Here is a 21819-nt window from a genome sequence, read left to right on the forward strand (position 1 = left end):
CGGGAAGACGTCAACAGGCTTAGCTCGGAAGCCGGCGCCTTAGGGAAATTAGTGTTCTCCTGACACTTGACGCATTTCCTTACGAATTCTTTGGAGTCCTTCATCATCGATGGCCAGTAATAACCAGCTCTGATGAGCTTTCTTGCTAGGGCTTTGCCCCCGATGTGATGACTGCAGCACCTCTCATGGACCTCCTTGAGCACATAGTTCGCTTGGTCGGGGTGTAGGCACTTCAACAAGGGTTGGCTGAGTCCCTTTCTAAACAACTGTCCCTGTATGGTCGCGTATTTGGCCGCCTCCTTTCTCAACGTTTTGGCTGTCTTGTCATCGTCAGGGAGCTTGCCGCTTTCTAAAAAGTCAGTTATCGGGTCCATCCAGGAGGGATCTCTCTTTGTCAAATGGAGGGTGACTGCTGGCTCCTTTACCAAACCCTGAATAAGAGACCGGTTGCCGGCCCCTGGTTTTGTGCTTGCTAGCTCGGACAGGAGGTCCGCCCGTGTGTTCCTTTCTCTCGGAACGTGTTGGATCTGACCTCCTCGAATTGTTTGCTCAACTCTTTGACCTTCTTCAGATACTTCTGTAACAGGGAGTCTCTAGCTTGGTAGGTCCCATTTACCTGAGAAGTGATGACCTGCGAGTCACTACATACTTCTAGCCTGGTGGCTCCGACTTCCTGTGCTAAGATTAAGCCGCCCAGGAGGGCCTTGTACTCCTCCTGATTGTTTGATACCGGGAACTCGAACTTGATCGACTGTTCGTATATGATTCCAGTGGGGCTCTCTAGGATGATCCCGGCACCTCCAAACGTCTGGTTGGAGGCCCCGTCTACGTGGAGCCTCCACCGTATGCTCGTTGTCTCGACTGAGTCCCCTGTTACTTCTACCAAGAAGTCGGCCATGGCCTGTGCCTTTATCGCGTGCCTGGGTTCATATTGCAAGTCATACTGGGACAATTTGATGGCCCAAGTCATCATTCTTCCCGCTAGGTTAGGTTTCTGGAGTACCTGGCAAATTCCCTAGTCTGTCCTCACGACTACCTGATGACCTTGGAAGTACTGTCGTAATCTACGGGAAGAGGTTAGAAGTGCAAGTGCCAACTTCTCTAATTTGCTGTATCTCAATTCTGCTCCTTGCAGTGCTTTGCTCACGAAGTAAATTGGTTGCTGAACCTTCCCTTCCTCCCGCACTAGAACCGCTGCCATCGCTTCCTCCGTTATGGCCAAGTACAGGTAGAGCGGTTCTCCGACCTTGGGCTTCCCGAGTACAGGTGGTGTTACAAGAATCTCTTTGAAATGATTGAATGCTTCCTCGCACGCCGGGGTCCATTCAAATGCTATCCCCTTTCTCATCAAGCTAAAAAATGGTAGGGCTTTCGCAGCCGACGCCCCGAGGAAACGGGATAGTGCGGTGAGCCTTCCTGACAACCTCTGAACATCCTTGACACAGCCCGGGCTCTTCATTTGGAGTATTACTTGACACTTTTCTGGGTTGGCATCCACCCCTCTTTGGGTTATCATAAATCCTAGGAACTTTCCTGCTTCCATGGCAAAGGCACACTTGAGTGGGTTAAGCCTCATGCCGTGTTGTCGGAGGGAAGCGAACACATTTTCTAGGTCGCTTAAAAGGTTTTCAGCCCGAGTGGTTTTTGCAAGGATATCATCCACGTATACTTCCACCGTTTTGCCTATGAGGTCTCTGAATATCTTGTTCATTAACCTTTGGTACGTGGCCCCGGCGTTCTTCAGGCCAAACGGCATTACCTTGTAACAATATATTCCTCCTGGCGTTATGAACGCTGTTTTCTCTTCGTCTGGCCGATGCATCGGTATTTGATTGTAGCCAGAATAAGCATCCATAAAGCTCAAATACCGATATCCCACCGCCGCGTCGACGAGCGTATCAATGTTGGGTAGAGGGTAGCAGTCCTTGGGACATACTTTGTTGAGATCAGAGTAATCGACACACATCCTCCATTTTCCATTGTGCTTTTTTACTAGGACTACATTCGACAGCCAGGTCGAGTAGTCGAGTTCCCGAATAAATCCTGCTTCGAGGAGGCTGGCCGTCTGCCTGGCCACCTGCTCTGCTCTTTCTTGTGACATTTTCCTTCTCCTTTGAGCCACCGGTCTAGCCTCTGTCTTGACAGCCAAGTGATGTGACATGAGCTGGGGGTCTATCCCCGGCATGTCGGCTGGCATCCACGCAAATAGGTCGCCGTTAGCCCTGATCATTTCCATTAGAGGTTCCTTCAGGTCGTGTGGGAGGTTTCTGTTCACGAAGGTGAACTTCTCCTCTGTGTCACCGACTCTGAACCTTTCTAAGTTCCCTTCCGGCTCGGGTCTTGGCTTATCGTTGACTCTAGCGTCCAAGTCGGCGAGGAATACTCCCGATGCCTCTTTAGATTTCTTCCTTAAGGAGAGACTGGCATTATCGCAAGTGACTGCCGTTTCCAAGTTTCCTTTTATGGATCCCACAGATCCATCATCAGCGATGAACTTCATTACCAACATCTTTGTGCTGATCACTGCTCCGAGGTCGTTGATGGTTTTTCTTCCTAGGATGACGTTGTAGGTCGTGGAGTCTCGCAGAACCACGAACTCAGCCATTACCGATCTTCGCCCTTGTCCTAGTCCTACAGATACTGGTAGGGAGATTATCCCGTCTGGCTTGATGAAGTGGTCTCCCAAGCCTACAACGCTGTGCTAGAGTTTTCAAATCGGCATCCCATAGGCCCAAGGCATCGAACACATTGCGGAACATGATATTCGAGTCAGCTCCGGTATCCACGAGGATCCGCTTGATGAGGCTGGTTCCCACTCTGGCCGTGATGACCATGGGAGGGTTTTCCACGACCTCATCGAACCATTGGTCATCCGGACCGAATGAGATGGGTGGAACCCTCTTGGAGCTTCGCACAGAAGATGCAGAAACCGCCAGGACTTTGGCGTCTTTCTTGTGTGCCGACCTCAACCTTGGAGCTGCGTCTCTTACTGTTACGACGTTCACTATGGTAAGGCCGTGCTCGCTGTCCTCTGGCTCATGACGTCGCTTTACTGCGCGGGTCTTGTCCTCTCCCTCGCGATCACGATCTCATCTTCTCCACTCCCTGATGAGATGGGAGAATTCGGCCAGTTTTCCGTCCCGGATCGCTTGCTCTAGCGCATCCTTCAGGTCGAAACAATCTTGTGTCTTGTGTCCATAGCCCTTATGATAATCACAATAGAGGCTTTTGTTCCCCCCGGTTCGGTCCTTTAGAGGTCGGGGCTTCGACAAGATTCTCTTCTCGGCTATCTGCTGATAAACTTCTATGATGGGGACGGAGAGAGGGTATAATTGGTGAACTTCCCGACTCGAGGGAACGGTCTGGACGTCTTGCCCGGACCGTCGTCTCTGGCGTGCTCCTTCTGCCTTTCTCCACCACCGTGCTGTCGAGGTTGATTGTAGGAGGGCTGCCGCTGGTTGGCAGCCACGACTTGACTGACTTCTTCATCGTTGATGTATTCCCTGGCTACGCTTTGGATCTCCTGCATCGTCCACACTGGCTTCGTGGTGAGATGCTTTCTGAAGTCCTCATTCAGAAGTCCATTCGTCAAACATAGACTAGCTACCGAATCAGTTAGCCCGTCAATCTCCAAGCACTCGTCGTTGAACCGGTCTAGATATTTTCTGGTCGGCTCGCCGGACCTCTGGGTCACCCTGAGCAAATTGATCGGGTGCTTTGCCTTTGTGATTCTGGTAGTAAATTGGGCTAGGAAAGCGCGGCTAATGTCCGAAAAGCGGGCCACCGAACCCTGCGGGAGGCTGTTAAACCACCGTATTGCAGGTCCCGCCAGGGTGACCGGGAAAGCGCGGCACCTCACTTCGTCTCCCACTCCCTCCTGATTCATCCTGGCCTCGAAGGCTGTAAGGTGCTCCTGCGGGTCTTAGGTTCCGTCGTACCTCATGTCCGTCGGCTTATCAAAGTGCTTTGGTAGACGGACCTCGAGGATGGAACGATGAAATAGGGTTGCACCCATTATCACGGGTCGCCGCGTTCTCCTCGGCCTTCCCCCGCTGTCTTCCCGGTCTCGCTCTGTGGCACGTCTCCTTTCCGGCCGGGTGTATATCACGGGGTCGCGGCGTATTCTTGGGCGTCCTTCTTCCTCCCGGGCGCTCTCGGATTCAGATCGTGGGCTAGGCGTTCGCCGGGAGTGACTTTTCGGAGGAGAACGGGAGTAGCTCGGTTCGGGAGTTCGTTGATGATGTTCCTGATCTGCCAGCTGGCGCTCCAGGTTCTGCATCCTGTGACGCAGTTCCTGCATTATTCTGGCGTTGTTGCTACCTGTTCCCCCAAAGGGGCGTCTTTCTTGAGATCGTGAAGACGGCTCGGTTCGTCGTGGAGGGGACCTCGTGCGCTCCCGGGAGGAAGCTACCGAGGCTTCCCCTCTGTGCTCGGCCCCGTGGCCTGGTTCTCCGGGACCCAGTACGACGTCCATTCAGGCGAAATTCCCACAGACGGCGCCAATGTTCGGTAGCTCGGGTACCGGACGGTTCGGGGTGGTACTTCGGTTGGTGATATGGGGTATTGCCTGATTCCAGGTTGCGGGGTTGGAGGAGGAGTAGCCGACGTCCCGAGTTCTTCGTGTGGAGAGGGGGGTGTCACCTGCAAAGACACTCCCACGCTCTAGTTAGTCAGATGTGCAGGCGAATAGTGGGAGGAATGGTATGTGACGTACCTTGGAAGAGGGGTAGGACCCTCCCCATATATACCGTGTCAGAGGTGGGTCCCGCAAGGGCAGACCCACCTTCTTCGAAATTTCCTCATACAGCTGTAGTAAAGAGCTGTCAAGAACGTGTGTCCGGATCGGTGGTTGAGCGCCTCGCACCCGACCGTTCGAATCGGGTGGAGTATGGGTCGGGTCGACCCGCGTGATGTTTGGGCCAGACCATAATATATTCTTAAAATTTTTAATGAATATTTTATTTTGACGTGCTATATTCTTAAAAAAAAAAATTCGGCTTTGAGATTATATATAAAACAGAGTGCATTAAAAATTATATTTCTCTTCTATTTTTGTCTTAATGTTCTTAAAATGTACATAAGGAAAAAAAAAACATTTTTCGCTTTGTCTTTTAATTTTAGAGTAGTTTCATTCTTTCATACCCGTATTTTCAGTTAAAAATATTTTATTGAAGTTGGTCCCAAATATTTTTTATTATTCATCACTTCTAGAAGATTAATAACGCTATAGTGACATATAGTAGTAGCTAGTAAACTAGTAATCGAAAAGGAAAGTATACACGTTAATACCATCTTGTTTTGATAATTTGCATATATTAATATTATTACCATTTAGACAATGTACTTTCTTCAACCGTTGGAGAGGCTCAATAATGAAAAGCATGATGCCTCACTATTCATATGGTGGGGACTATGGTCTATAGCCACTCATCATTTTCGTTTGGTAGCAGCGTTTATATAATAAAAACCAAAACAGCAATTAATTCCCACCGCTATTTACATACTATTGTACATGCATTATTCATTTACTATATGACTTCTTTTGTCTCTCACAAAACGCCTTTTATATAACTGCCCTTTCTCTCTTCTTTTCAAGTAAGTATCAATCAATGAATTACGTGTAAAAATTAGTACTTAAATAAACAAATTTAATATCTTTTAGAAGAAATTCTTAGGAGCAGTAAATTTTAGTAATTTTAGTTATTATTTAATTAATATATATTAAATTATTTTTAACAAATATATTTTATTAATTTATATGTATAAATTTTTAAAATATAAATATAAATTATATAGGTACAAATATAATTTTTTTAAATTTTTATAAATATAAATATAAATTATTATTGATTAAATATTAGTAAAAAATAATAATATTTACTAATTATATAATATTTTTTAATGCAAGAAAAATATCTAAAAATTTATGAAACCATTAAAATGTTAATAGTAAATGTAACAAAAAGACGACGTTGATATTCAATATATTTTTTATTTTTAGGATTACTTTAAAGTATGTATGCATCACTAGCTAAAATCATTAGGTTCATTTTTTTTTATATGAGAAGTATGTGTGTGTTGTGCATGGTTATGAAAAATGTGGGTGCTAGATATGAATGTGAGATAGTTTTTTCTGAAATAAGGGACGAAGAAATTGGATCATTCAATTTCTTTGTAAAAAAAAATTAAGCTTACTAATCGGACAGTCCGATTAGTATGGGAGAGAAAATTTAAATTTTGACAAAGGTAATTGGACCCTCCGATTTGTATTTAAAAAATAAAAAAAAATTTGGGGTATACAAATCGGAGGTGACTGTTTATGTCCGTCTGGGCATAGATGTTCTTATTTGGACATCTTGTTTGGGTTACTCTTTTTGTCTAACTCCCTTTTTTCTTTGTGAGTTTCGAGAGTATCCCATTCATAGGTCCGAGATCCACATCTATAAATTAAAAGGTCCGAATGATCTACTCTGTAATCAGTTGTTAGAATCAATTTTTTTTTCCTTATCATTCAAGAAAGACAAGAAGAGTTCGGAATAGCAAACGTTCTCTAGAATTTCGTTTAAATTACTCGAAATCTCACTTATCAGATTCCATTGTAAACCAGGATGAAATCTATGGAAGCATTGGTTTATACATTCCTCTTAGTCTCGACTTTAGGAATAATTTTTTTTGCTATCTTTTTTAGAGAACCCCCTAAAATTCCAACTAAAAAGACGAAATGATTTTTCATTATCTCAGTTGAAGTAATGAGCTCCCAATATACCAATAAAAGCAAGACGTGTAGGCGGATCTACTCATCAAGTTCCCATTGAAATAGGATCCATACAAGGAAAAGCACTTGCCATTCATTGGTTAGCTACTTCTCATTTTGTTTTAGGCGCCATATTCTAGGAGCCCAAATATGTGATTGAATAAATCCTCCTCCATCTGTTGCGGGTCAAAGGAGATTCCACTTTCTCATGAATTTATCTTGAATCGGGATCTTTTGGCTCAACTTTATCCCAGTTTTGTCGAGGGAGCAACTCTATTTTTCACCTTAAATTGGTCAAAATACGCAGATTCTACCCAATGCTAGATGCAAAGGCGCATAATAGATCGATAATAGGTTGCATTCTTCTACCCTTTACCCCGTAGGCTGAGGAGCAAAAGGAGGAATCCGCCCAAGGAGGGACCTTTTATGATCGTTGATCATAAAAATGAAAATATTGAAGGCAATTTTTTTACTTTTTTCTTTATTCTCTTTCAAAAATATAATCAAACGCCTTTATTTAAATTTAAAAATTATAAATTCGAAAAAATAGGCTTGAGATTCAACAACTAAAAGAAAGATTGATTCTTTGTTCGGATCCTTCCTTTCTTCAAAGGGAACGAACAGAGATAGAGTCGGAGTGATTCCCTAAATGCCTCTCTGGATATTCTTCAATGTGCCGACTATTCATGGAACGTGAGAAGCAGATGAAAAAATAATCGTAGAAATCCAAACATTTATCTATCCAACCATGAGGTAAATCGGCCGCGACTTCCCCGATACGGAAAAAATTATGCATCATTCTCATACCTGTCGCAACTTCGAATAGATCATATATTAATTGAAGAAGAAATCTTGTAATGAGGGGATTTCTATTTGTACAAATGGTACTTGGAACTTGGAACGAGCATGAAGGAATTAACGATACTTCTTTATTTTTTGAGTTGTTCTGCCGGATCGGTCGCTCAAGACCTTTGGTCTGTACCCGGACCTGATGAAAAAAATGGGATCACTTCTTATGGACTCGTTGAGAATGATTCTGATATAGTTCATGGCCTATTAGAAGTAGAAGGCGCTCTGGTGGGATCCTCACGGACAGAAAAAAGTTGCAGTCAGTTTGATAATGATCGAGTGACATTGCTTCTTCGGTTCGAACCAAGGAATCCCTTAAATATGATCTTGTTTTATCGTTGATCAGAGATTTCTCTATGAAAAATATGAATCGGAGTTTGAAGAAGGGGAAGGAGTTTGAAAAATATGTGATTTATTCAATCACATAGTTTGGGCTCCTAGAATATGGCACCCTTGGGGCTTTCTATTTAATTGTGTCGAAAGGCCCAATGAATAGGAAAATACGATTGATTGAGTCCTTGATTTTCGAAATAGTGTATAGTGCTTCGAATCATTGCTATTTGACTCAGACCTATTCTAAAAAAGTCGAGACATTTCGATTTTTTGTTGACACAGACAAATTCAAGGAAAACCTCTGAAATTATTTTAATATTGGACCTTGGACATATCATAGTTCCGAATCGAATCTCTTTGAAAAGAAGATCTTTTGTCTCATGGTAGCCTGCTCCAGTTCCCTTATGAAACTTTCGTTATTGGGTTAGCCATACACTTCACATGTTTCTAGCGATTCACATGGCATTATCAAATGTCCAAATTTCTTCTCTTTTTATCTAACTCACTTCCTTTTTTCTTTGTGAGTTTCGGGAGTATCCCCATTCATAGGTCCGAGATCCACATCTATGAATTAAAAAGTTCAAATGATCTACTCTATAATCAATTGTTAGGGTCCGATTTATGTACTCCAAATTTTTTAAAATTTTTAAATACAAATCGGATCTTCCGATTTGTGTACCCAAAAATTGGACGGTCCGATTTTTACTCCTGACACCACAATTACATAAAACACTTATACATTCTATAACTCTAAATTAAAAAGTGAAAATCATTATCTATTTACTATTTTGGTTTTTGTCATTGATATGAATGAAGTTAGAGTGAGACACGGTCGGTCCAATTTACTGTTTCATTTTTCTTTACAACTAGATCGCATTATGCATAGAATTCAAGTCCTGTACTTGCTTCTGTTGTACCACAATATAAAAGCTAAAAAAACATTAATAAACAAGAGAAGAAAAAAAAAATTTATTTGACCATTTAATAATAATATTAAACAAATTAAATAAAAAATAATAACACCAAAAATCAATTTTTAAATTAATTATTATATATTTATATATAAATATAAATATTATTTAATTTATGTTTAATATATATTTAAAATTATTAACTCATTTAATGATTGAATTTTAGAGTACATGTTTGTTAAATCAAAGTGTTTCCTCAATATTTTCAATTACATTCAATAATTTCATTTGTTATTAAGTTATATTTGATTGTGAATTAAGATGGTTAAAAGAAGAAAGAAAAGAAAAGAAAAGAACAAGTACATTATTATACCATTTCACAAGAGTTCATAATAATCTTCCCACCTTCCAATTAATTGTACCAAGCAAAAAGATAAAGTAAAATCAGACATATCGGTTATAAATTTGTTTCTCATTTATCATGGTCTTGTCTTTCTTTGAATTTTCTACTTTCCACTTGCTATTTCCATGAAGCACACTCATATAGGTTGTTGTCTTTGTAAAAAGCAGAAAGAGCTAATAAGAGAACTTAGAACTTGAAGAGTCACAAGCCAGAAATTGAGAAATTGCTTCTGGAAAGTGAAAAGATACAACCTTTGCTTTCAGGTTCTTAGTAGTATACTAGTATTCTGCACTTTACTTGTTCTCTGTCTTTAGATTGTTGCAGTAGTTCATATTGTTTTTTCACTAGTTTCAGGTTCTTAGTAGAATGCTCTTTCTTTTCTTCTTTTTGTTTTTGTTTTTTTTTTTTTTTCTTTTGAGATGATGTTGCCATTTGTTACTTAATAACTAGAACTAGAGCTAATCTATTTTTGTTCCTTTTTTAAAAAAATAAAATAAAATAAAATTTGTTGTCCCTTTCTTTTAGATTGGCCCTTGTTCTGTTTGAACTTTGAAGTGATATTTAATAATAAAAAACAGTGGCTTTAGACAAAGCGGCAAAGCCATTTTGTGTGTGGTATCTACACTTTATGTCTTTACATGGAAGAGGGGTTGAATCTTTTGTATATACCAACTTTTTTCATCTTGTTGAAAAGTTCTGTTTTTATTTTTACTCTAACAGTTAAGTTACATTACACACCATAAATTCCTTTTTACTTCCTTAATTTGAAAAGGCCTTTTTTCTAAATATATATTTGGTATATATTTACACAATTTATCTTCACAAGTGGAGAGACTATTTTCAATGTTTGTATCCTTGACCTTGATGTCACAACATAGAAACATTTGAGGCTCCTTTCTTTTGTGTTTAATTTCATAAAATTTGAACTTTATAAAAAAAATGTTCTATAATAATCACAACTTAGTTATGTCTGATATTGGATCTGCTATGCTGAATTTGCAACAGAAAAAGCTAAGCAGGTGTGATGGGATCTACATTTATTGATGAATATGTTATCCAACAAATAATTGATATTCCAGAAAACATTGATCCTGCAATAAGATGGCCAGAGTGCTGTATCTACAAGATCCCTAAGAGTCTGTTGAAGGTGAAAGAGGATTCCTATGATCCTCTCTTGATCTCAATTGGCCCTATTCACCATGGCAATACCAAGCTAGAAGAAATGCAGCACCACAAACACACATATTTTCATTTCTTCTCGGAACGCCTATCGAACAAACGCGTCCTAGAGGACTTCAAGGCCTTCATTGAACAACAAGAGCAGATCATAAGGCGTTGTTACCAGCCGAAGTTCCCTCACATTGGAAGCGAACAATTTGTGAGGATTATTCTGTTGGATTCTGTTTTCATCATGGAGCTCTTTCTGAGGGAAGCGAAACGGTGGAAACACAAAGATGATTATGTATTGACTCAACCATGTCTTAGCAAAAGCATCCAGAGGGACTTGCTGCTGCTTCAGAACCAGCTTCCAATTCAAGTTTTGGAGAAACTCTATGAGACTTGTGTCCCAAGCAATCTCAAAGAGCATTCCAGATTCATTAGGCTTGCTCATGAGTACTTTGCATCTTATTACCCTTATCAGAAATCTTCTGAGAGGAAGTTCGAGCCGAAGAAGTGGGAGAAATCGCTGCATTTCACTGATTTGGTTCGATGTTCTTATCTCCCCACGAACCTGAGTTTCAACGATGACAAGAGTCGCCACACTTACTCACAAAAGGAATGTATGCTGAGGACCGCGACAAAGTTGAATGAAGCCGGAATAAGCTTCGAGAAGGTTCATAATAGATCCTTGCTAGACATAAAGTTTGAGAAGAAGAGATTCTTCAGCTGGTTTCTCTGCTTGGGTTGCTTCCCATATTCCAAGTGTTTCAAGGCTAGATTTCAGTTCCCACAGTTAAAAGTAGACCACACAACAGAATGTGTTCTTAGGAACCTAATAGCATTTGAGCAGTGTCACTATCCTGAGGAGCCTTACATTTGCAACTATGTTTCTCTGATTGATTCTCTTATTCACACCAAGGATGATGCAGAATTGATGGTTGAGAAGGAAGCTATTGTCCATGAACTTGGAAGTGACAAGGAATTGGCAACACTGGTTAATAGTCTATGCAAACATGTTGTGACAAATAAAACATGTTACCAACAAATCATTGGAGATCTTAACGAACATTACAACAATGGTTGGAAATGGACTATGGGAACACTGAGGTGGGTGTACTTCCGGGACCCTTGGAGAAGCAGTTCTACCATTGTAGGGATAGCTGTTCTAATATTCACCATCTTCAACTTCTGTCGAGTTGTTCAATTAATCTTTTAGTTTATTCTGTTTTATGTATGTTTAATGGTTGAACATGTAACTCTAGTTTCCATATACTAATAAAATAGCCAATTCTCTGGTGCATTTAACTTTCATGCCGAAATTTGTCATTTTAATGGAAGAGTCTTGTCCTAATCTCATTTGTGAGAAAGTTATTCTTTCACCTGGAGAGGGATAATCTTGGATGATCACAAACCCAAGTAGCTAGTAATAAAATCAAACTATGATGTAATTCACTAAAACCTATCATGACAACATCAAAACCTTTCCCTCACTGGATATGGCTGGATGCATGAATCAAGCAAAGCTAAGTTTTATAAACAAGCCATATTGGGAGCTATCACAAATTCACAATTCACAATTCACTAAAACCAAATAAGTTAAAAACACTTGGCAAATTACAGAGTGTTAAAATGAAGACTCAAAAAATCCACGGTCAAATAAACAGTGAAATTTGGCCGAGGAAGAAGAAGAAGAACCAGCAAGACTAACAAATACTGCTTAAAGAAGAAATCATGCCAAAACACTCAAAACATTTTGGTCCTAGTGACTAACAGAAAGCTCCCTCCGCTTGTAGCGGACCATCACTTTTCCTTTCACTCCAACAACCATGGCGTTCCAATCAATCTCAGGGAAAGGTGACACCAACTCCAGCTCGAAATTCCTTAGCAAGTGAGACCATATTGCTTTTATCTGCAGATATGCAAAGGGCTCGCCAAGGCATCCATGTCTGCCCCCTCCGAAAGAAATGTATGAGAAAGCCCCTGCCACCTTGTCCTCTTCTCTCCCAACAGTGAATCGATCGGGATCATATGTATCGGGATCTTTGAAAATGTGAGGCAGCCTGTTTGCAAAAGCAGGGGATGTGGCAACTATATGACCCTTAGGAATATCATATTCTTTCCCCTCTCGTGTTGTGACGCTGAAATCGGTGTGTGAGCTTCGCAAGAGCATAATCAATGGAGGGTGGAGCCTCAAGGCTTCTTTGATGCACCGATACAGGACATCCATTTCGGCCAAGACATCATGATCAACTCGATCCCCGTGCTTTTCCATCAAAATCTTCTGCTCATCAACCACAGCTGAAAGGTACTTGCTGTTAGAGAGAAGATATGCTCCAGTCCAAGTGGAGGTAATTGAACTAGTGTGCTGCCCTGCGAAAAGAGCAGCAATGAGCAGTCCAGTCACTTCGGCTTCTGTTGTTGGGCGGCCATCTTTGTATTTTGAATCGATGAAGCACTGCAGCATGTCATCCTCCGATTTACCAGTGCTTTTGCGAGAAGCTATGATTCTTGCAAAGATTTCAGCAAGCTTCTTGCGTGCTTGATCACGGCGCCGGTGAGCTGGGATGGGAAGGTATGGAAAGAGAACACTGATTGGTTGCATCCCATTATCAAGGTCATGGAACAATGCAGACACATCGTCGAAAAGCTTGTCACGAACTTCACGTCCCAAGAGACACCTACTAGCTGTCAAGATGATCAAATGTTCGAGCTCATACTTCAAATCAACCTCACCACTTTCTCCCCACTTTGAGAAGTAGTCCTGTAAATCAGGTCCATGTTAGAGAACCAATAGCCCATAATGCCAATTCAGTAAAATACTGATGAAAATTTTAAGGGAAGACTTACTATTAACATAATGAGACAATATTAAAAATAATGTCAAGTACAAATGGAGCTGAAAAGCCTCTCCAGCTTATCAAATTAAAAACACTGGAATGAAATAAGGTTCCAATTCAAATTTTGGTTTTCAGTATTATTAATAGACCCACAATTATATCATAACGCTTATCTAATGTTATTGCTGAATTATAGCTGCAATTTATTAGCTTGGAAGATGCAGCATGCAAAAGTTCATGACCAAATCCAATGAAGTACTGAATGCAGATTCACACTATATCCAAGTAAAAACAGAAGGTGAAATAAACACAAACTAAAAAGGCACAATTTAAATGGATCTGCAGAATCTTAAATTTAGTAACATGATCATCAAATTCAACTCTAGGAGGAAAAAATAAGTCAAACCCAACAGGCAAATTGCTAATGTCACAAATCAAGAGTCAAATAACACAATATATTAGATCAAACAAAAATAAACACTAGACATGAATCAACATTGACCTGAGCTTCAGTAACCATCTGATCGACATAGCTCTTGAGCTTGTTAACCCTAAGGGCCTCAGTGAAGAACCTGAACTGTTCCTGGCGAACAGAGTAATCAACATCAAAGACAACACCGGGTCCAAAAGTTGGAACATTGAACTGATACACCTCTTGCTGGCTGAGTTCAGATTCTGGGGCCTTGAAGAAATGAGCAGAAACTTCGGGACCGATCAAAAAGGTGATGTTTTTGTGGAACATCTTGAGGGTGAAGACGCCACCCAGTTTAGGGTACTCTTCACGGAGCATAAAGATTGGACCTTTGAGGAATCGGGGTAAGCCTCCGATGAATGGAAGGCCCTTCACGATTGGGGGAAGGCGCTTTCTTGATTTAGGGACAATGAAGGCTGAGATGAGCTTGGCCACAACAATGGTGGCCACGAATAGGAGGCATGTGTTGAAGAACTTTGACACATCAATGTCCATCGATTGGATGAATTATCCAGAGAAAGACGACAATTGCTGAGAAATGGATCGAAAGCAAAACCAGAAGAAGAAGCAGGAGAAGGTAGGTTAGGGAGTGGGGAAGATAGTAAGAGTGATGATAGATCTATGTCCAATAAAAGGAAAGGAAGTGTGAAGTTGTGGCCACTGGCTTAGTATGGAGAGTGTCTATATATATATATATAGATGAATACATTATGACTAATTTTTTATGTGCTTATAATATTTTTGTTTAACTAATACATTATCAACATGCCAATGAGTTATAGTTCAAATGACATCATCTTTTCATACTTAATTAAAAAGTTGCGGGTTCGAATCTCTCTATTTTTAATAAAAAAAAATACATTACGAACATGTGATAAGTTTATTCATCTATTTAAATAAATATTGAAAATTTAAATTTTATTTTATATATATATATATATATATATATGACAAATTAATTCTTAGTTTGTTGAATTAAAAATGTCATGAGTAACAAAAAAAAAATTAACCCAAAGTGTTATGTTTAGGATTTCGATTTTTAGATAATGATGTATATAGAGTAACTACTAACTAGTAGGTTTTGTGGTCAATTTACAACCATCAAAATGTGAATTATATTTCAACTAAGTTAGAAATTAGTTATTGGTTTTCAACGCAGGGATAGTTGAGAATTTTACTTCCAATAAAAAGAAATTTTAATTAATCAAATTTAAATTGAATAAGTTGAATAAACACTTAACTTAATCTTTAAAAATTTTAAATAAGACATTTTGATTGTCAATAAATTTTTAATATTTTAATTTTTTTTAGACAAATTGATGGTTCAATAAGAAAGATTAATTTATTTTATGATATTTATTGAGATTTTAATTGTCTTATAATAAAATTTAAGTAAATGGTTAAATTGGTTTTCGAAAAATTATTTATTTTTTAAATTAGTCTTTAAAAGATTTTTTTTAATCAAATTCGTCTTTCAAATATTTTAAGTTAGTCATTTTAGTCCTTCTGTCATTTTTGTTGCTAACGACGTCAAAATTTATTGATATGACTACAACACACACTTAATAGTTCTAATTAGTAGCTAACATATGAAATTAGATCAACTCAATCACAAATGGAGAAATTTTAATGCCTTAAGTTCTCCTCTCAATTAGGTTTTGATTTGATCTAATTTCATAAACTTATCATGCTCATAGTTAATTAAGACTCTTATTTGTATTGTAATATCACTTATCGTGTTACATTAACAAATTTTGGTACCATCAATAAAAAAAATTACAAGAACTAATGTGATTAATTTAAAATTTTTGAAAAATAAATTTAATTAAAAATTTTTTTTAAGAACTCGTTTAGAGAACGAATAATTTTAGACAAATTTAATTATTTACCAAATAAAATTTATTAAAGTATTATTTATCAAATGCGCACACATACTAAACATTTTATTGTAAGTGTTAAAAAGATCAAACTATCTCACCGAATTAATTCTCAAAAATTTTAAAGTATATGATTTAGACTTTTTTAAGAACCAATTTAAATATATTCGAATAAGTTTATTATTGTTTTTTCACCATACTCAATATTCTATTTACATGTTACATTCAAATAGATGTAGAATAAGTTAATTTTAATGCGGTGTGTGTATATATGTCTAGTTAAAACATTATTATGTGTATAATTTTTACTGTGTATGAAATATTTTTGAGAAAAATCCAAAATAATTTCTGACAATTACTTCAAAAGACAACGAGGTTCTTGACAAAAAAAATTTAACCCAGTTCCTGACAATTATCTCGAAAGAACAATGAGGCTTCTGTGCCAAAAAAAGTCAATGTTGTTTTTTTTTTTTTGCATTGGAGCTAATCCATTCCAAAAAAAATCAGGGGCCAGATTGGATTTTTTTTTTTTTTTTGAGATCTCGTTATCCTTTTGAGATAATTGTCAAGGGCCGGATGGGTATTCACTCAAATATTTTTATACTATCAATTACTACAATAAATAAATATATATTGAATTACAATGATAATCATCTATCGTGATTTATAATTTTATAAGAATTTATTGACTAATAATGTTAAATAAATTAATAAAATTTAATTTCACATTTCTCCATATAAAATGACAAACATTTTTTTCCCCTGTTGCATAGCATGCTATTTGCAATTAATTACTTGTTGGTGGCAGATTAGTGTGTGCCAATTTTGTTATTGTGGACTTAGCTTAGCTGGGCTCATAGGATGAGAGGGTTTTGGAAGCAAAACTGTGGGTTTGGTTTTATAAGATGTCCAGAATATCTGTCTTTGTGCGACTAATCAAGTACAGTACACGGGGCAACTTTGGAATTCTCAATTTAATTGGCTTTACAGTTTACTCTTTGGCGCTTTTTGAGGAACAACATACAACTTTTTCGCTCCTTAGGGTTGACTTCCATTATTTTATGCTTAACGATATTAATTTTATCAATTTTGTTTTATAAAAACTTATATATTAATACGTATATTTATAGTTTTATACCGAAATATATAATTCGTCAATTCGATACCTGATTTTTAGTTTTTAGTTTGTAATTTTATAAATACAGACATATGAATATGTGTAAATTATGAAGTCTTGGAATTAATTGTGTGGGAGGCACATGGCATACTATAAAGTATAAAGAACACTAATGTCCTCAGCTATAGGAAGATGTTGCCACCGTTATAGATGATGTAATTGAATTGATTGTCACAAACACTTTATTAAAGCAAAAAAAATGGGAAATTATTTTTATCCAAAGATAAATGAAACCTCATAGACTTAACAATAAGATCTTAAGATGGTAGAATGCGCGATTTAGATGCAAAAAATGTCCGTGTAAGTCGCACATCTCTTCGTCTTGATCGCCAAGGAAGCAATCCTTAGTGTATTCTATGTAAACGTTTAATATCAATTTTTGTTTGCATTGTTTCATTCATTTTAACCTCTAAAAATATCGTTAGTCTGTCCTAGAATATCTAGCTTATTCTGAAATTGACTAAATAACCCTTCATATATTTTCTTACTGAACTAATAATCAACGAGTGCTAAATTGCTCTACTAGAAATTGAAGCAGCGACGACAAGGGTAGATTTGGCAATTCAAAATTCAAGCAAAATAATAGGAACGACGTGGGTAAGTTAGTGGGGAAAGCGGAGGTAACTGCCATATATAACCGCCAGAAGAAAACAGAGAGAATATAATAACAGTGTACGAAGTAGTAGTGTAGGTTGAAGGGCATTGAAATAAGTACAAGAGTGGTACATAACTAGATATATACTTAGGTTCTTGCATGAAGAAGAAAATGCATGGGAATAAGAGAAAGAAAGAGAGAGGGGATGAATTAGTAGATTACATAAGGAAAGGGCCATGGAAGAAAGAGGAAGATGAAGTGCTACTCAACCATGTAAGCAAGTATGGCCCCAGAGACTGGAGCTCCATTCGATCCAAGGGTCTTCTTCATAGAACCGGCAAGTCTTGTCGCCTTCGTTGGGTCAACAAGCTTCGACCTAACCTCAAGAAGTATGTTACAATTCATTGCATGCATGCATGCTTTCTCTTCCATCATCATATATAACCTTTGATTTCTTAAACTAATGACTATGTATTTCTTTTTGTGATAGTGGGTGCAAGTTTACAGCGGAGGAAGAGAGGGTTGTGATAGAATTGCAGGCACAATTTGGGAACAAATGGGCTAAGATTGCGTCCTATTTGAGTGGAAGAACAGACAATGATGTCAAGAATTTCTGGAGCAGTAGGCAGAAGAGGCTTGCTAGGATTCTTCAGGCATCAGCATCAACATCCACCTCCAAATCACACAGGAACAAACCTAAACTTCATCATCATCTTCCCACTTTCCAGGTAACCATTCTAACATTTCTCTTCTGTTTCCATGCCGTTTAAATTCATCCATTACAATACCAAAGAAATACACATGACTGATGAAAATTTGCATTGAGATTCTAATGATTTAAGCTAGTAGTTTCAACTTGGAAAATGGGTAGCTAGAATATTCTTTTTTGTTCACTTGAAAACTTTGCTAGAGAGTAAAAATCATGCTTTCTAGATTTTTTTTTTACATATTCTGTATGCTATGTACTTTCTCACACTGTATGTGAGTGTGAACCGAAAACTTTTACATACAATTCTGTTACACATGATTTTTTTTTTTTTTTTTTTTTTGAGTTGTAGGCTCCTAAATTGAGTTCTTCATCAGAGGGAGAATCATCATCAAAGCCTCATCAGCCATGCTCGTTCTCCTGCAATGACAATTCCGAGGTTATTAAAATGGTGGCATTACCAGATCTTATCAAGCCCAAGTTGCCTAATTCTGAGCAAGAAGAATCTGCACTTTTGGAGAGCAATAAAAGCAGTAGTATGATGGAACAAATTCCCTTCCCTCAGATTCCTGATGAACTCCAAACTGATCTAACACCATTCTCATTGGGAGACCAAGATTTCTTGACTAGAATTGATGATCCAAATTTTGCTGATTACTTTGGACCTCTTGGTGCATATGAGCTTGGGCTAGCCCCACAACACACCATTGGGTTCCCTTTCTTTGATCCATCAGAAGGAAGTTGCAGAATTGGGTCAACGGATATCATAGGTAGCTCCAAAAACTATGACAGCATCTTTGATGATCTCCCAGTTAACATGTTTGATCATATGGATCCACCTTCAATTCCTTCCAAGCTCTGACTTATATGCTAATTGTCATATACTGTAGGTTTAGATGTGTTGTAGGGTAAAAGTCATATCTAATATGGATATTGACATATTGCAATTGTATCTACATTGCTTATCTTACTAATTACACTTGTAATATGACATCTATTATCTATTGTTAAATGGGCTAACTCTAGTTTAACATATTTACAAATTTATATGATTGCATACTGAAAATTACTTTCCTTCCCAACAGACAAGTTCTATCATTCACAACCATGCATAAAACAACAACAATAATAATAATAACAAGTTCTATGAAGCGATAATACATCACCATTAAATTCAATTCTATCAAACATAATATTGTCCATAGCTTGATTTAGATTAATGTAAAATTTCAACTTATTTTGAATAAATGGAAGAATGGAGTCCACTTTTTTCTATCGCTTTTCCACCTAATTTCTTTTTCTCCAATGTTTACTAGTAGTCAATCAAGGCAAACGACATTGTGGGAAGCATAATCTAATGGTGCTTTAATTCTGCTACTAAATTCGAATTAATAATTCGCATTTGACAACACAACAGTGGAGTCATGAAATGGAGTCCAAGAGATAGTGATAGTGATTGTGATTGCTCAAAGGATTTCGGAGGAGATGAAGTTTACAGCTGTTTGGCCAGTTACTTCAAACTCCCCAGCAACAAATGATTGGTCTTTCTTGAAAATAGGGCGTCGAAGTTCCACATATCCACAGTAATCAACTTCATAAACTGTTGTACCCTTCTTGAATGAAGAAAGAGCAACCCCAACTCCTTCCCCTGCCAAAAAAAACAAAGTGGAATGATATGATATTGTTACTACAATCTCGTTATGCATACACCCTTTATAATACAGGCATATCCTTTATTTTGTTAAAAGGAAAGTCTAGTACATAAGCATCCTGCATAAAATGCAGGTCAAATCCAAAAAGTGTAATATACGCAACCTAACTTGACAACTACATCACTCACTAACCCATGACCTTCATGGGATGACAACTCATCTAATGCTCTCCTTCACAATTAATTAATGATAACTAACTGATGGCTACAAATCACACCGTTAAAAATACTAATGATAACTAACTGATGGCTACAAATCACAAAATGTGCTGCATCTAACACTACTATTAATTAATATTGAAGCATCTAACACTACTATTAATTAATATTGAAAGTATTTTATATGCGTGTCAAGAGTGTTTGGTATATGAACAGTATATGCATGGCAGGATTGTATATATACCATGTGTGACAAGCAGCAAGTTTTCGGTAGGATGTTTATCCGCGAGGTCTTTGACGATGTGCTGATATCTTGCCTTAGTTTGCAAAACAGGCTCTTCCCACCGGGGCAACTGATGTGGAAAAATAAATAAATAAAAGAGTCTCTCATCAGATGGATGCAACTGAAAAAAAATGAATATGAAGATGAAGTAGCGTGTATACCTCTTTATAGATTTTTACTGCATTTTCATCAACTGTGCCAGGTGGAAGCATGGCTTGGCGCTCGGATATATCAAAACCCCAATTTCCATCTTTTGGAGCAACATCAAGCCTGATAGCCTCTCTGCTCATCATTTCACACAATCCATATTCAACAGAAACCTGCACTTGATTTTATTTGATTTGATTTGTTCACAAGCATAGCATAAGAAAAGAAAAGAATGGATACGTTGACTTGAATTAAAAAGGAAGGTAGGGGAGTATGGGATGGGACCTTGATTTTGGAAGGATCGATGGGAAGGGCGTCGCCAGTGAGGGCGTCAGGGGAGTCGGAGACGGCGGAGAGGGCAGAGACAACTTCGGCGGCGGTTTGAATGCAGCGGAGGAAGGGGGAGACGAAGACGCGGTGGAGAGGGAAAGAGAGGTTGTTGCGAAAGATCTGACCGGTTTTGAATGCCCGAAGACGGCCTTGTTGAACGAGCGGTGGGTCCCAGGGGCGGGCGGCGGTGGAGACCCAGGAATGGTCGAAGTTGTCGATGCGGTCGCCGTGCCTCATTACGACGACGTTCTGGTAAAACTCCGGAGTGGACTCCATTTGATGAGAGATTGAAAGAAGTCAAGAAGGTTTTTTTGATTTCAGGAATGGTGGAAGTTGTGTATGCTTTCAGAGTTGGCTTTTCAGGTTTTGTTCTTAAAAAGGTTAGTAGTCATGGTGCTGCTGAGCTGCACAGTGGTGGTGGGCTCTGCCTTGTACCACCCAACTAACCAACCCACTAAATAGGGGCCAATTAAAAGAGGTAACCAAACTATACTTTTTCTTTTATATGCATATCTTCCTTTTACGTATTTCCATTTTTTTTTATTAAAAACGATTAATAAAAAAATTATCTTTTCTAACATAAAAAGAAATTAATAAATAAATATAAACATTATTTTCTTAAGTCGCTAATAGGATTTTTTTTTAAATATGTCAAGAAATATGTGTATCAATATTACTAATATGAATTGAATTTTATTCAAAAGTTGAGTGGTGATCTCATTTTGGTCTTGGTCCAATGCCAAACAACCCAGGAAACCTTCCCCCCCCCCCCCCCCCACCCCACCCCTCCCGGGTCGGGAAAACCGGGACCCTAACCTAATCCTCTAACACCCGCGGCACTTTCTTCGTCTCTCTCACTCTCAATCCCATGGCTTCCGTCAGCTGCGCAGCCGTCACCTCCGCCATCGACGCCAGAGACTACATTGACACCCTTTCACCCCGCCCCTCTTAGGTAGGGATAAGCAGAGGTAGCGGTTACCCAATATCTGTCTGAATCCAAACCGAACCAATTAAATTGACTCTGGAACCAATAGGTAATCGGGTCCAACCTAAACTAAACCAATAACTCTTTCTAGTAATTGGTTCGGGTAATGGTTCTGGGGTTGCAGAATCC

The 21819-nt window shown here is 38.6% G+C and overlaps 5 protein-coding genes across 6 annotated transcripts; 3 read left to right on the top strand and 2 right to left on the bottom strand.

The window, feature by feature from the left end:
- Positions 1-9226: 9226 nt before the first annotated feature.
- On the top strand, positions 9227-11722 carry LOC112726732 (UPF0481 protein At3g47200). 2 transcript variants are annotated; one of them, XM_072210170.1, is made up of 3 exons: positions 9227-9285; positions 9418-9513; positions 10256-11722. In XM_072210170.1, exon 3 carries the CDS (start codon positions 10275-10277, stop codon positions 11625-11627), a length of 1353 nt encoding a protein of 450 aa, XP_072066271.1. In that variant the 5' UTR covers positions 9227-9285; positions 9418-9513; positions 10256-10274; the 3' UTR covers positions 11628-11722. The 2 variants fall into 2 exon arrangements, with proteins under 2 accessions (XP_072066271.1, XP_025632029.1); XM_025776244.3 differs by lacking the exon at positions 9227-9285 and having other exon boundaries at positions 9374-9513.
- Positions 11723-11924: 202 nt separating this feature from the next.
- Positions 11925-14402, bottom strand: LOC112726731 (obtusifoliol 14-alpha demethylase). Its single transcript, XM_025776243.3, has 2 exons — positions 13751-14402; positions 11925-13172 (listed from the first exon to the last, which is right to left on the bottom strand). Exons 1-2 carry the CDS (start codon positions 14213-14215, stop codon positions 12171-12173), a joined length of 1467 nt encoding a protein of 488 aa, XP_025632028.1. The 5' UTR covers positions 14216-14402; the 3' UTR covers positions 11925-12170.
- Positions 14403-17540: 3138 nt separating this feature from the next.
- On the top strand, positions 17541-18274 carry LOC112729635 (transcription factor DUO1-like). Its single transcript, XM_025779802.2, has 2 exons — positions 17541-17758; positions 17860-18274. Exons 1-2 carry the CDS (start codon positions 17541-17543, stop codon positions 18137-18139), a joined length of 498 nt encoding a protein of 165 aa, XP_025635587.1. The 3' UTR covers positions 18140-18274.
- Positions 18275-18523: 249 nt separating this feature from the next.
- LOC112729636 (uncharacterized) lies at positions 18524-18937 on the top strand. Its single transcript, XM_025779803.2, has one exon. The coding sequence runs from the start codon at positions 18524-18526 to the stop codon at positions 18935-18937; it is 414 nt and encodes a 137-aa protein (XP_025635588.2).
- A 285-nt stretch (positions 18938-19222) lies between these two features.
- Positions 19223-21237, bottom strand: LOC112726733 (uncharacterized). Its single transcript, XM_025776245.3, has 4 exons — positions 20661-21237; positions 20390-20548; positions 20190-20298; positions 19223-19723 (listed from the first exon to the last, which is right to left on the bottom strand). The coding sequence occupies exons 1-4, from the start codon at positions 20979-20981 to the stop codon at positions 19542-19544; spliced, it is 771 nt and encodes a 256-aa protein (XP_025632030.1). The 5' UTR covers positions 20982-21237; the 3' UTR covers positions 19223-19541.
- Positions 21238-21819: the final 582 nt, after the last annotated feature.

The sequence above is a fragment of the Arachis hypogaea genome, chromosome 12 (assembly GCF_003086295.3).
Source record: "Arachis hypogaea cultivar Tifrunner chromosome 12, arahy.Tifrunner.gnm2.J5K5, whole genome shotgun sequence".
Lineage (NCBI taxonomy): Eukaryota > Viridiplantae > Streptophyta > Magnoliopsida > Fabales > Fabaceae > Arachis > Arachis hypogaea.

Bases quoted from the DNA above. Each gene is read 5' to 3' on its own strand.
- LOC112729635 (XM_025779802.2), top strand. From the start codon at position 17,541: ATGCATGGGAATAAGAGAAAGAAAGAGAGAGGGGATGAATTAGTAGAT. The intron at 17,759-17,859 runs GTATGTTACAAT...TTTTTGTGATAG, and splicing joins CTTCGACCTAACCTCAAGAA to TGGGTGCAAGTTTACAGCGG.
- LOC112726731 (XM_025776243.3), bottom strand. From the start codon at position 14,215: ATGGACATTGATGTGTCAAAGTTCTTCAACACATGCCTCCTATTCGTG. The intron at 13,173-13,750 runs GTCAATGTTGAT...CCTGATTTACAG, and splicing joins AGATGGTTACTGAAGCTCAG to GACTACTTCTCAAAGTGGGG.
- LOC112726732 (XM_072210170.1), top strand. From the start codon at position 10,275: ATGGGATCTACATTTATTGATGAATATGTTATCCAACAAATAATTGAT.
- LOC112729636 (XM_025779803.2), top strand. From the start codon at position 18,524: ATGGTGGCATTACCAGATCTTATCAAGCCCAAGTTGCCTAATTCTGAG.
- LOC112726733 (XM_025776245.3), bottom strand. From the start codon at position 20,981: ATGGAGTCCACTCCGGAGTTTTACCAGAACGTCGTCGTAATGAGGCAC. The intron at 20,549-20,660 runs GTCCCATCCCAT...AATCAAGTGCAG, and splicing joins TCGATCCTTCCAAAATCAAG to GTTTCTGTTGAATATGGATT. The intron at 19,724-20,189 runs GTATATATACAA...TTTTTTTGGCAG, and splicing joins CTTGCTGCTTGTCACACATG to GGGAAGGAGTTGGGGTTGCT.